The following is a 12,268-nucleotide window of genomic DNA, read 5'->3' on the forward strand; positions in this document are numbered from 1 at the left end:
TTGCTTTTTTTTTTTTTTAAGATGCAAAAAATTTTATGGTATTTAGAAAGCAGGAAGGTACAGGTGAGAGACCAGTGTCTTTAACACTGTCGCCCTGTTTGTGCTCCTGAGAGGATGAGGAAATGGGCATGAATGAACAGGGACAGTGGAGTCCCCGTGACAGTGTCCTTGCAATAGGCCAAGAAGGTCTTCTGAGTAGTCACTAGGAAGAAACCTCTAGAGAGTTTGAATTCATTCGCAGCAAACCCTGACATCCAGCTAATTTAGAGCTCCTAGAGAGCCACTTGGGGAAAAGGTGTCTGCGTGTCCCCAAAATGTGATCCGCACACTGCTTCATTGGTATGACTTAGTACTTGGGAATGTAGACAGCTTAAAAGATTTCTGAACCAAAGGTTGAGAGAAAATCTGGGTATAAAGAACTTCCTGTGTCATGTTTTGGCCTCACCAGCAGCTTCTGCGAGTTTATGCAATTGTATATTTTTACAAACTCAATAAAAAAATAAATAAACACTTTTTACTAAGGAGAAATCTCATCCCTCCCCCCAATCCCCTTCAGCATGTGATCTCAGTAACCATGGCAATGATGCTGACTTGACCCCTCTTGGTTTGTGCTTCCTTTTAACTTCCTGCATCTAACACTGGTGTATGGTTGCTGTTTGACCTCTCCTTTTCTGTCCTTCCATCATGTCCAGTTACTGTGTGACGTCTTTGCCTTTGAATTTGTGTAGATACACAGGACGCCTCTGTCGGGCATGGTACTGTTGAGAAGGGGATTGTCTTTGAGTCTCCTTTCTTGAAAGCTGCTACTGGGCAAAGCTCTAGTCTCTCTGAAGACTGTTTCTGTCTGGCCTGTTTGTCCACACGGTGCCAGAAAAGTCGTTTGTGCTTCAGCAGAGACTTCAGCCTATAAGATTTTTATTCCTGTTGTCCTCTCAAAAGAGCAAGCCTGTCACCTCTGATTACCAGTGAGCTTGATGAATGAATGGTAACAACAGATTCTTGTATGCCATTGCAATCCACGGATCTTAGACTTGGCTATTCACTTCTCACTATTATTCTTTGAATTTCCTGAGTTTCAGCATGTGGATAATTAACTGTAGTTTTGAATGACAGGAATTAAATTGTTGCATCCAGAATAAGCTTTGGACAGCTTTTGTCTTAATCTCCTAAACAGCCACTGTTCTGTCAGCTACTACTGTGTCTCTTCCAAGATGGTGAATCTGCTGTGGGATTCTTCACATATTGAAACATTTTTTTAAAATGTTGCTGTTTTCATTTCCTGTGTATTTGTTCTGGGCTTTTCCCCCTCTTTCTAGAAAATAGTCATTATTCACTATCTAGAAAACTATCTTTTAATCTTTTGATTAAAGATTGCTTGATGATAGTGCCTCTTTGTTTGGTTAATGGCATGTTTTTCTTTGTTTTAACACTGGAGTTTCTGCATGAACTTATGATATAAGGTTCTTTTCTTTTTCTTTCTTTCTTTCTTTCTTAACATTAGATAGGCATGAAGCCTCCGTCTCACAGCTGCATGCATAGTCGCTGTTGAAGCAAATGCCTACCTAATTTGACAGTCTTGGTGTGTTTAAAATTTCTTGAGTTTGCAAATAAGCTTATTAAGTCTCCTGATGGAGCCTTCGGGCAGTGAACAGTTATATGAGGACCCTGATCCTGGAGGCAAATCCCAAGATGCTGAGGCCAGAAAGCAGACAGAATCTGAACAAAAGTTATCTAAAATGACCCACAATGCTTTGGAGAACATTAATGTGATTGGCCAAGGCTTGAAGCATCTCTTCCAGCACCAGCGCAGGAGGTCATCAGTGTCTCCACATGATGTGCAGCAGATTCAGACTGATCCAGAACCCGAGGTGGATCTGGAGAGCCAGAACGCATGTGCAGAGATTGACGGTGTCCCCACCCACCCCACAGCTCTGAATCGGGTTCTGCAGCAGATCCGCGTGCCACCCAAGATGAAGAGAGGAACGAGCTTGCACAGTAGGCGGGGCAAGCCAGAGGCCCCGAAAGGAAGTCCGCAGATCAACAGGAAGTCTGGCCAGGAGATGACCGCTGTTCTGCAGGTAGGCCGACCCAGGTCTTCCTCCACGACCGATGCTCCCACCAGCTCCGCCATGATGGAGATCGCTTGTGCGGCTGCGGCGTGTCTCCCGGGAGACGAGGCATCCGTGGAGCGGGTGAGTCCTCCAGGTTTCCTTTTTCTTGTAGACTTGGGTGTGTGTGCACAGCCTTAAGACAGGTGTTGGTTGATTTTCTGGCATATCCATTGTGGGGAAAGCCGCCTCCTGGTGCCTGAGTGTACTTGACTTTGGGTTAGTGGAAAATAGACGTAGGACAGCAAGACGGGAGGTCTAATTGGAAACTGCGCATGGATGGGTTTTTGAAATGGGGTAAGCTTTCATCAGTCATTCACTAGTACTTATTAATACCTGCTGTGTACGAGGTGATGGTCCAGGTAGTTAGGGGACATCAAGAGACACAACAAAGGTTTCTGCCCTGCGGCTTGCTTTGTATTGGGGGAGACAGCGTGCCCCAGGGAGAGGAGGTGGATTGTGTGATCAGCACTGTGGAGAAGAAATAGAATAGGAGGAGAGATGAGGAGTGTGGGCCTCACTGAGAAGAGGACACTTGAGGGAAGACCTGCAGAGATGTGGCGACTGGGCACTAGCGCTCCAGGCAGGTGAAGCAGCCCGAGGGCGGGACTGCCTGAGTTGTCAAGGAATAGTAAGGAGGCTGGTGTGGGAGAGCCTTGTGTGCAGTCATAAGAGACGAGGCCAGGGGGGTCACAGGTAGGGCTTTGTAGGGTTAGTGAGGCCTTTGTATGCCCAGTGAGATGGGGAGCCATTGAGGACTCTGAGCATGAGAGGGTGTGGTCTGACTCATATTTCTAAAGGCATCTCTCTGGTTACGGTGTGGACAGACTTGCAGCAGGTCGGGGTGGGAGCCAGGAGAGCAGTAAGGAGTCTGTGATAGTCTTGGCAAGAGATGGTGATGACTGAAACCAGAGTTTTAGAGCAGTTGGGACTGTGGATGTAGCACAGTGATCCAGTGCTTTCCAGCATGTGCAAGGTCCTGGGTTTAGTCCCCAGCGCTCCCCCACCCTCCAAAAAGGCAGGTAGAGACATCACAGCAGAAGAAATCATAGGGTGACAGATTTTTGAAGTTCCTGAATAGGATTTCCCTAAAGTGAATTGATGAGCAGTGTATGACTAAGAGTGGAAGCCAGGTTGATCATGCTGAAACCTGCGTGGTGATTCTGAATTTTACATGCTCTTTTGTTAATTTTTTTTTTTTTAATAAAACACAGCGGATCAAAAGGTTTATCCCCAGTGTCATTTGTTCATATATTCAATCCATAAGTACTTATTGTTTGGCCTACGATTGTTTGAGGTCAGAGATCTGCAGACCTTCCTTTAAACAGTAAATGTTTTCAACTCTGTGCAGCAGCCCAGCTGCGTGCTGTCGGGTGTGTGAATGAGCCTGCCTGGCTTAGCCAGTGGATGTTACCTGGGCTTACAGGCCATGCTTGCTGGCTCCTGTGTTAGGTACTCAACATGTGAATGAGTAAAACAGATAAAAATCTTTGCCTTTTATGGAGTTTACTGTGTAGAAGGGGAAGATTTGAATAAAACATGTAAGTAAAATACAGAGTACAAGAGTTGTAAAGAAAGATGAGAACTGTAAAGTAGAATGGTCAGGTTGAATGTCACTGAGAGTGCCATCCATGACCAAGACCCGAAGGATGTGAGGGAGCAAACCAAGCCACTCAGGTGTCTGGGGAAAGAGCATGCCAGGCAGAAGGAAGGGCACATGAGCATCTCCCAGAGACCTGCACTATAAAGAAATGGTATTGAAATTGTTTTTTTCTCAGCACTAAAATGAGAGGATGATACTGCACTTCAAGATCATAAGTCAGGCCACATGCCCTGGCACATGCCTGTAATCTCAGCAGCTCAGGAGGCTGAGGCAGGAGAATTGCAAATTCGAGGCCCAACCTCAGCAATTTAGCGAGGTCCTAAGCAACTTAGCAAGACCCTGTCTCAAAAAATGCACGGTACTGAAAACAGACGAACACAGACCCAAAAGTCATGTGTGTGCCAGATGAGTAAGGAGCGCCACTTGGGACAGCTCTTACTAATAAGAATTTGATCTGTAAATAGTATTTAAACCTCTCTTGTGGTTTGAGCATTAAGACTCTTCACTTCATGTGCTTATCTATCTGTAGCTGTCATCATGTTAAGTTGTCACCCTTCCTCTCAGGGTAATTTGTTCCTTTTTTCAGTCTCTACAAGTACATGCATGATAACACACAAATATTTATACTGTTCACACAGATTTCTGCCCTGTCAGTTTCATTAAATTTCTTTATAACAAAGACTTTATTCTACCAATAACTGTCTCTTCAGTATTTGTAGTTTGGATTAGCAATTTGAGGATGAGAGATTTCTGTCATGTTATCATGCTCAGAGACCTTACCATCTTGTTAAGGAGGCAGGAATTACATAAAGTGGCAGTTTGAGAAGCAGCATGATATAATGTAACGAAGCTCAGAAGTCAGGAGCTTGTGGTTTTAGATTCCAGTTACTTCTGTAATTAAGTATCCATGTGACCTTAAGAAAATTAAACTCTCTAGGTTTCATTTCCTTCAGTTTCAAGATGAGGTCATTTCAGTAAATAATATTTAATGTTGTTTCTCATCTGAAAATACTATAAATTAAACTTACTGTATTTCCCATTTTTTTCATGGCATGCACAGAAAGTTAAAATCCAGACAGCAAGCAGGGGGAACTGATTGTCTAGGGCTGAGGCAGTTGATTGTGGCCTGAGGCTGTGCGAGCCCACCTGGAGAACTGAGTTAACCAGTGCCTGCAACATACTTTTAGTCCATTCTCAGCAAGTAAAAAGCTTCAGTAGAGAACAACATGGATCAGATGTTATTGAAATTAAGATGGTAGAAGGCCCAAGAAGAGCTCAGTCTAGGGCTGTGTGGAAAAGGTGCACTGGACAGCATGTCAGACGACAGATCTTCAGTACAGATCTTTCCAGTCAGTACAGATCTTTCCCATTATATAATGACACAATATAAGCAAATAATTAGGCTTCAAAAATAGTTGAGATGCAAACAACAACACAACACCCCAGTTGTGAGTCTCTGGAGAGCTAGGACCATGCATGGCAATTAGTTGTGTGTCTCTCCCACATAGAGAACCCTGGGGTCTGCCGGTTGACAAGGGTTAGCCAGACACTTAGGGGAAGCAATAAGAGATAAGTTAGGAAAATATATAATTATATATAGCTTATTTTTCAAATTTCAGTTTAGGGAAGAGGTTTTTTATTTAGGAATATGAATGTGAAACTAAATTTTGATGATTTGACTGAAAATAGGAAATACTGAGATTTTTTTAAGGCAGAGGGATCACATGTTAAAAAATATATTAGCTAGGCACAGAGGCGCACTTCTGTAATCCTGGTGACTTGGGAGACTGAGGCATGAGGATCTCAAGTTCAAGACCAGCTTCAGCCACTTAAAGAGACCTTGTCTCAAAAATAAAATAGGCTGGGGCTGGGGATGTGGCTTAAACGGTAGCACGCTCGCCTGGCATGCATACGGCCCGGGTTCGAACCTCAGCACCACATAAAAAGATGTTGTATCTGCCGAAAACTAAAAAATAAATATTAAAAAACTCTCTCTCTTTCTCAAAAAAAAAAAAAAAAAAAGGCTGGGGATGTAGCTCAGAGGTAGAATTGCCCCTGGGTTCATTCTCATTCCCCCTCTCTCTCTCTCTCTCTCTCTCTCTCACACACACACACACACACACACACCAAATTTTTAAAAAATAACTGCTTAAGATGGAAATTTACTATGTTGAAGACAGAATAAAATGGGAAAAACCCATCTAAGGTACCAGACAACTTTACTGAGAAGTCATTGTCATGTAGCATAGAATCTGTCAACTTATAAAACGTACTCAGTTGTTCATTTCTGTGGGAGAAGTCGTTCTGAATTTCAGTGTTAGAAATGGTTTGTAGATTTCCAGTTTAGTCCAAAAGGTGCATTCCTCCAAAACCTAGTTGAAATATTGTAACTATGCCACTATTGCAATAGTAACTACATAGTAAACAGTATAAATTGATGCCATTTAAATTGCTCCTTTGTGGGGAGGGGTACTGGCGATGATGAGTCCAAGGGCACTGTACCACTTAGCTACATTCCCAACTGCTTTCCCCCCCTACCTCCCCCTTTTAAGACAGGGCCTTACTAAATAGCTGAGGCTGGCCTTGAACTTTTGATCCTCTTGCCTCAGCCTCCCAAGGTACTTGGATTACAGGAAGGCACTATTAAAAAATACCTCTTGTTTTATAAAATACTAAGAATGAATGCAATATTTTTGTCATAAATTTTGAGATAGAAAAGATTTAGAGGGAAAAATGAGACAGTAGATCCAAACTTGATCTTCTAAAGGGAAGGTTGGAAGTGACTTTTTTTAAAAAAGACATCACTTTAGAGCTCACTACATTATTTTCCTCTTCATAGGCATATTTATCTTTAATAGGCTACATTAGAGACTTGTTTTGGATAACTTAAAATATGGACAAAGAAAAAGAATTTTTTGGTAGTGTGTGGCTAGTAACTGGAGTATAAAGAGGACAGGACTGTGTGTGTTCAAATAAAGAAATTTCTGTGATTGAATTAGTTGAGCTATGAGCAAAACCAGAAAGCGAGCTGTGCTTACTTCCAAGAGGATAAGGTGTCAAGAAAAAAGATAATTCCTGTTGCTGACCACCAGATGGTGCCCTAGGCCAAGCACTGGTAGGTGGAAGTGAGGGGTGACCGTCCTGACTGGACCTTAATTGTGGATGATATTTTGAGAAGTAACCTATACAGGAGATCATTAGGATAAAGGCTAAGTGACTAAGATAAGGTAGCAGGTGTTCTTGTAAATATCGAATTGGTTACTGTGGAAATAAATAGAATAGATAATAGAAAAGCATATAGGAAATCAAAGGTTAAAACAAACAGAAAATTTTAATCCCAAGATTTGCTTGGGAGAACCAGTAAAAAAAATAGTGTTGGTTTTCCACGAAATAGTCAAAAAATTGTGTTGATGAAACCCAATAGAGAGCTCACTTTTTTACTTACTTAGTGTCAGTGGAGTTACCAACACTGTTGAGGGAATCTCTTACAGGCAGTTGATAATAACATGGGACTGGAAAAGTAGCCTTGAGTTGGAAATGAAAATATTTTGGCTTTTTAATTGTTCTTTCCAAAGCTTGATTGTCATAGCAGGTGACTTACATAGGTTTATTGACCCTTGGAGCCAGAAGTATATGGCTACATCCCACCTGCCCCCACCATTTTTTGATTATCCTTGATGATCTATTTCAAGGTTAAATATGGTGGTTTAATGAGTGGAAGTGAAGATACAGATGTCCTATTCTTGACCTTGATAAATTTGTTATATAAAGTTTAACAGGGATGTTTCTTTAAATGTTTTGTTTTCAAATTTGAGTTGCATTCCTTCTGTTCAGAAGCAGCAGAATTTATGTTGAAGACTTAACATAATAAAAAGTAGAGTTCACTTTTTTAAATGAAATCTAACCTACTTTCCTTTGTCCTACAGAACAGGCACAGGCTTTAGGGTAATGAGACCCATAAAGGAAAATAGCAGGCGACCCACTTTCTGCCTCCCCATCTGTACCCCAGAGAGTTGGGTACTTTATTAGTATCTTTGAATCTTAAGAGTCAGGAGGAGAATTTCGGCACCCAATGTCCAAAACACAGATGCAAGGTCCTCCTTCATAGACTCAGACAAAGGGACAGATCAAGATCATATCATGTTATATAAGGTATTGCTGGAACAGATTAGTTTTTCTTCTGAAATGACAGTACAGCATTTTATCTCAAGAAAGATAGGCAACTTTGGCAAGTTAACACAAAATTGAACTTAGTTAAGTATTTGTTTAGAGTTGACTAATGACTTGTTTTGATATTACATCATCATGACCTGATCCTCTTGGTCATATAAGCAGAGTAGATTTTACTTTTGAACTTTGATATTTCAGGGTCACAATTAATACACATTATTCATTAATTTGAGTCTCTCATTTTGTAAATAAACTTTGAAAACATTTAAGTAGAATCCTAGGTAGAATCATTTTTTTTTTTTATTGGTTGTTCACAACATTACAATCATTTTATTGATATACTTTTTTGGTACTGAGGATAGAACCCAGGGGTACTTTACCACTGAACTACATTCCCTGTTCTTTTTTCTTTTTTCTTTTATGACAGGGTCTTGCTAAATTGCTGAGACTGTTCTTGAACTTCCCATTCTCCTGCCTCAGCCTTCTGAATTGCTGGGATTATAGGTGTGCTCCACTCTGCTCAATAGAATCGTTTTTCAATAAATAGATGTTTAATTTAAAAAATCTGATGGAAGATTAGCAAAGGGGACTGGGGTTGTGGCTTAGTGGTAGAGCTCTTGCTTAGCATGTGTGAGGCACTGGGTTCGATCCTCAGCACCACAAAAAAGTAAATAAATCAAATAAAGGTATTGTGAAAGAAAAAACTCAAAAAAAGCAAGGGCTTCTTGGTGTAGATGTAGTACAAAAATATTCACATCTCCAACTAAAGATGAAGTCAAATATTTAAGAACTGACCAAATACATCTTATTGTATCATTGTAACATCTTACTGGTAATCCTAGCGATTTGGAAGGCTAAGGCAGGGTGGCAGGGTGGAGGCTAGCTTTAGTAATTTAGCAAGATCTGTCTCAAAATAAAAAGAACTGGGGATCTAGTTCAGTGGTAAAATGCTGCTGGGTTCAGTCCCCGGCGCTGCCCTGCCCCCACCCTTCCCCCCAAAATTCTTACTGGGATTAGAAGCCATAGCTCAGATTTCAAAATTGTAATAATGTGGAAACCCAGAATTTAACAACCTTGGGTTGCAAAATGAGTCCCTTGCAACACTTCTGACTTTTAGTCAATAGGTCACTGGTTGTTGCCAAATGATGAGCTAAGAGCTGTTGTGTCTTCAAACCCTAATTGGACTCCTCACCTTATGGAGTGTGAAAACCTGCCAGAGGTCACATGGCTATTATGAGGAATGCCAGGACCATGTCCCTGGGCTCCTCCACATCCCTGTTCAGCATTCTTGCTTCTTTACCCTAATGGATATGTCAGAAGTTGGAAAGTATCAAATCTGTCAAATAGTTTTTCCTTTTTTTTCAAAAATTAGTTACTAGATCAATTTGTTTGAACAAAGGCAGAAATCTAAGGGCACTGGCAGAGTGATTTTTATCATTACCCCTTTTTTGGTTTCTAATGTTATTATTTTTGAACACTCATCTTTTTCAGATGGGTAGCAATAAAAATAAAATAATGTAATGATTTCCTGGTTATATTTAATAGTTTATTAAAATATGGGCAATAAGATTCTGTACTTTAGTATGTTTAAATGAAATAATAATGAACAAGTAATTTACAGTGTCTAATAAAGCAACGTTTTTATTTAGTGAGGTGGTCAGTTTAATAACCAGTCTTCATGGAGCTCTTTCTGCATTTTGAGATTGAGCTGGGGTAGAAAAGAAAGCCCATTGTTTTTATTTGTTCTAGTTAGTTACACATGACAGCAGAATGCATTTCTGTTCATTGTTACACAAGTGGAGCACAACTTTGTACGTGATGCAGAGTTGTCCCGTGTGTACAGTAATACACGTATCTAGCCCACACCCCTTCCCCTTTGCCCTGTCTAAAGTTCCTCCATTCCTCCCATGTCCCCTGCCCCCCAATTGCCATTATGAGTCTGCATCTTCATATCAAAGAAACCATTTGACCTTTGGTTTTTTGGGACTGGCTTACTTTGCTTAGCATGATATTCTCCAATTCCATCCATTTACCTGCAAATGCCATAATTTTATTTATGGAGAAAGCCCATTATTAAGGTCTCACATGAACCATTGTATAATGTTGGAGAATTAAGAAAGGTAAATGAAGGTAAGAACCATCCCTCTGTTATCTTCTTGCCTTAAGTCACCAAGAAACCAGCCTTAACTGAATTTTGATGAATCATGTGGTAATTGAGACTCTTTTTCCATATCATTGGTAGTTTTTTTTTTTTTTTTAAACAGATGATTAAGTCTTAGGGAAAATGTTCAGCTTGCCGGAGACCATGGCTGATTCTAGTCCTTTGCTGGTTCTCCTGCACTTCAGTGTGGGAAGTATAAGCTGAAGTCAGAAAGCATTGGTGGTTACAAAAGGATCTAGTTTGCCAAAGAATTGGTAGCCTGCCAACTAATTTTCCTAAATCAAAAGAAAAAAGTTGGTCTTCATGAATTGAAGCAGGTTTGAGGCCTGATGATGAACTCTTACAGTAGAAATTTAGATAAAAAGGTAAATTTCCCATTGCTTTCCCCGAATGATCATGATGCAATTGCTGGAAGTGTCACCACTGTCTAACTTCCAAACAGTGCTTATAAGTAGCAAGTGAGTGGTGGTTGGTTGGTTTGCCTTGGCTCACACTGTTACTAGTGGGTAATGTGGTTGTTCGTAGCAGTGAATATGTTTTATTCTGTCCCCCCATCTCACCCCTGCTGTGTTGCTGACCATCTGGAAGTTAGATAAGAGGGAGGGAGCACCATCCTAAGGAAATTCCACTTTTCCTTTCGAGCTTTTCATTACCACAAAATCTTAGGTGGGGAGGAATTGCTCCATCAACTCAATTGTGTGATGTTCTCCTCAAGGGGCTGTGTGGTCTTTTAGGTGTCCCAGACAGCCTATTCTGCTCCCGACTCTGTTAGACACATCTAGCATCTTAAGCTGGGTCTTTTTTTTTTTTTTTTTTTTTGGTACTGGGGATCAGACCAGGGTTGCTTTACCAGAGAGCCCCATCCTAGCCACCACCAACCCCTTTTTTTGAGACAGAGTCTTGCCGAGTTGCTGCTGTAGGTATGAATTCTCTTTGCAGTGCATCTCTCCTGGATAGTCTGTTTGGCAGGCTAATAATTCCTAGTGCTTGTGATATATTGTCTTCACCTTAACAAATATCTGTTGACCCAGGCATTTCTAAGTGGTGGGGACATAAGAGTGAATCCTCACTGCAGACAGATACACTGTGAAGTATTACCATAAGAAACTGAAATGAGGTTGGAATGAGGGGACATGTTCTGTTCACACAGTTGGTCAGAAGTTTGTACTGGATTCTGTGGGTCTTACCAAGAATAGTCCAGCAGCCAGCTGCAAGGCCTGGTGTAGACAGCTCAAGGGGAAGGCCGACTTAAAAACAGCTTAAAACATCTCTTAGGGTAAGAGACACTGTGGTTCTTGGAGCCTGAAGTATTTGGATCTTCCCTGGCTTCTAACAGAAAACTCCACATCACGTAGATTGTTGTAGTCACATTATAGTTGGTGGTTTCAGCAGTTCACTAAGAACCCCTGAGTCCATGAAAAGTACAGAGTGCTTCACCAGTGTTGATCTTACCTTTGTGAAGGGGTCATGCTAGTATTCTCTGAATGGCCAGTTTAGGGAATGTGCTGCTTCAGTGAATGCTGGGAAATTTTTTCACATCACAGTTTTGAGTGCTTAGTTAAATTGATCTGTCAACTCGCCCAGCCCTTCATTATTCTTAAACTGTGGTATCTGACAGAAAATGAATTGGCCAGATCTGGGTGCAGGGGTAACAGCAGCTGAGCTGAGCCTTGACTCTAAAGAACTGTGTGCCTCTTTTTAAGAAGCCAATACAGGTGCTTTTGCTTTTTAATTACTGCTCCTTTTTTTTACCATCAAAAATTTGTCTTTATTAATTTATGATCTCTGAAAACCAAGGAAGGTTCTTTTTTCTCCTTGTTCTCTCCTTCACCTCTTTCCTCCCCCCTCTTTTTTTTCCTTCTCTCTCTCTTCCCTTTCCTCTCCCTCCCATCATCCTTTGCTCTTCCCCAACTCAATAGAAACTGCAGCCTCTCACAAGTCACAGAGTGGATGACAGTCTCTAGGAGCCTCAAAGGAAGAATTATTCTAAGCATTTATTTCTTTTAGGATAATAATAGTAAATATTGCTTCCCCATTATACTTTGAGAGCTGATGGTTTCCTGATCTTTAAAAAGTTCATACAGATTTTTCAAAAAAATAGTATTCTAAAGAACTGGTGCTTTCTTCTTAGAAAGAATTTGATCCTGCAACGTAGAGTCGAAAGTTTTGACATTTGAATATTGGGTTTTTTTAATGGATGAATTATGGGCATGAATTGTTTTATAC

General features: G+C 40.9%; 1 protein-coding gene across 6 annotated transcripts in view; it reads left to right on the forward strand.

Annotated features, from left to right (window-relative positions):
* Tmcc1 (transmembrane and coiled-coil domain family 1) overlaps window positions 1-12,268 on the forward strand; it is a 164,303-nt gene that overhangs the window by 42,482 nt on the left and 109,553 nt on the right. For 4 of the 6 annotated variants that reach the window (XM_078033424.1, XM_078033426.1, XM_078033427.1 and 1 more), the window contains one exon: window positions 1,506-2,192. In XM_078033424.1, coding sequence (XP_077889550.1) covers window positions 1,629-2,192 — 564 coding nt within the window. In that variant the 5' untranslated portion in view covers window positions 1,506-1,628. The remainder of the gene's footprint in view (window positions 1-1,505; window positions 2,193-12,268) is intronic. The other 2 variants (XM_078033428.1, XM_078033430.1) reach the window with 1 other exon arrangement.

The sequence above is a fragment of the Ictidomys tridecemlineatus genome, chromosome 16 (genome assembly GCF_052094955.1).
Source record: "Ictidomys tridecemlineatus isolate mIctTri1 chromosome 16, mIctTri1.hap1, whole genome shotgun sequence".
Classification (NCBI taxonomy): Eukaryota; Metazoa; Chordata; class Mammalia; order Rodentia; family Sciuridae; genus Ictidomys; species Ictidomys tridecemlineatus.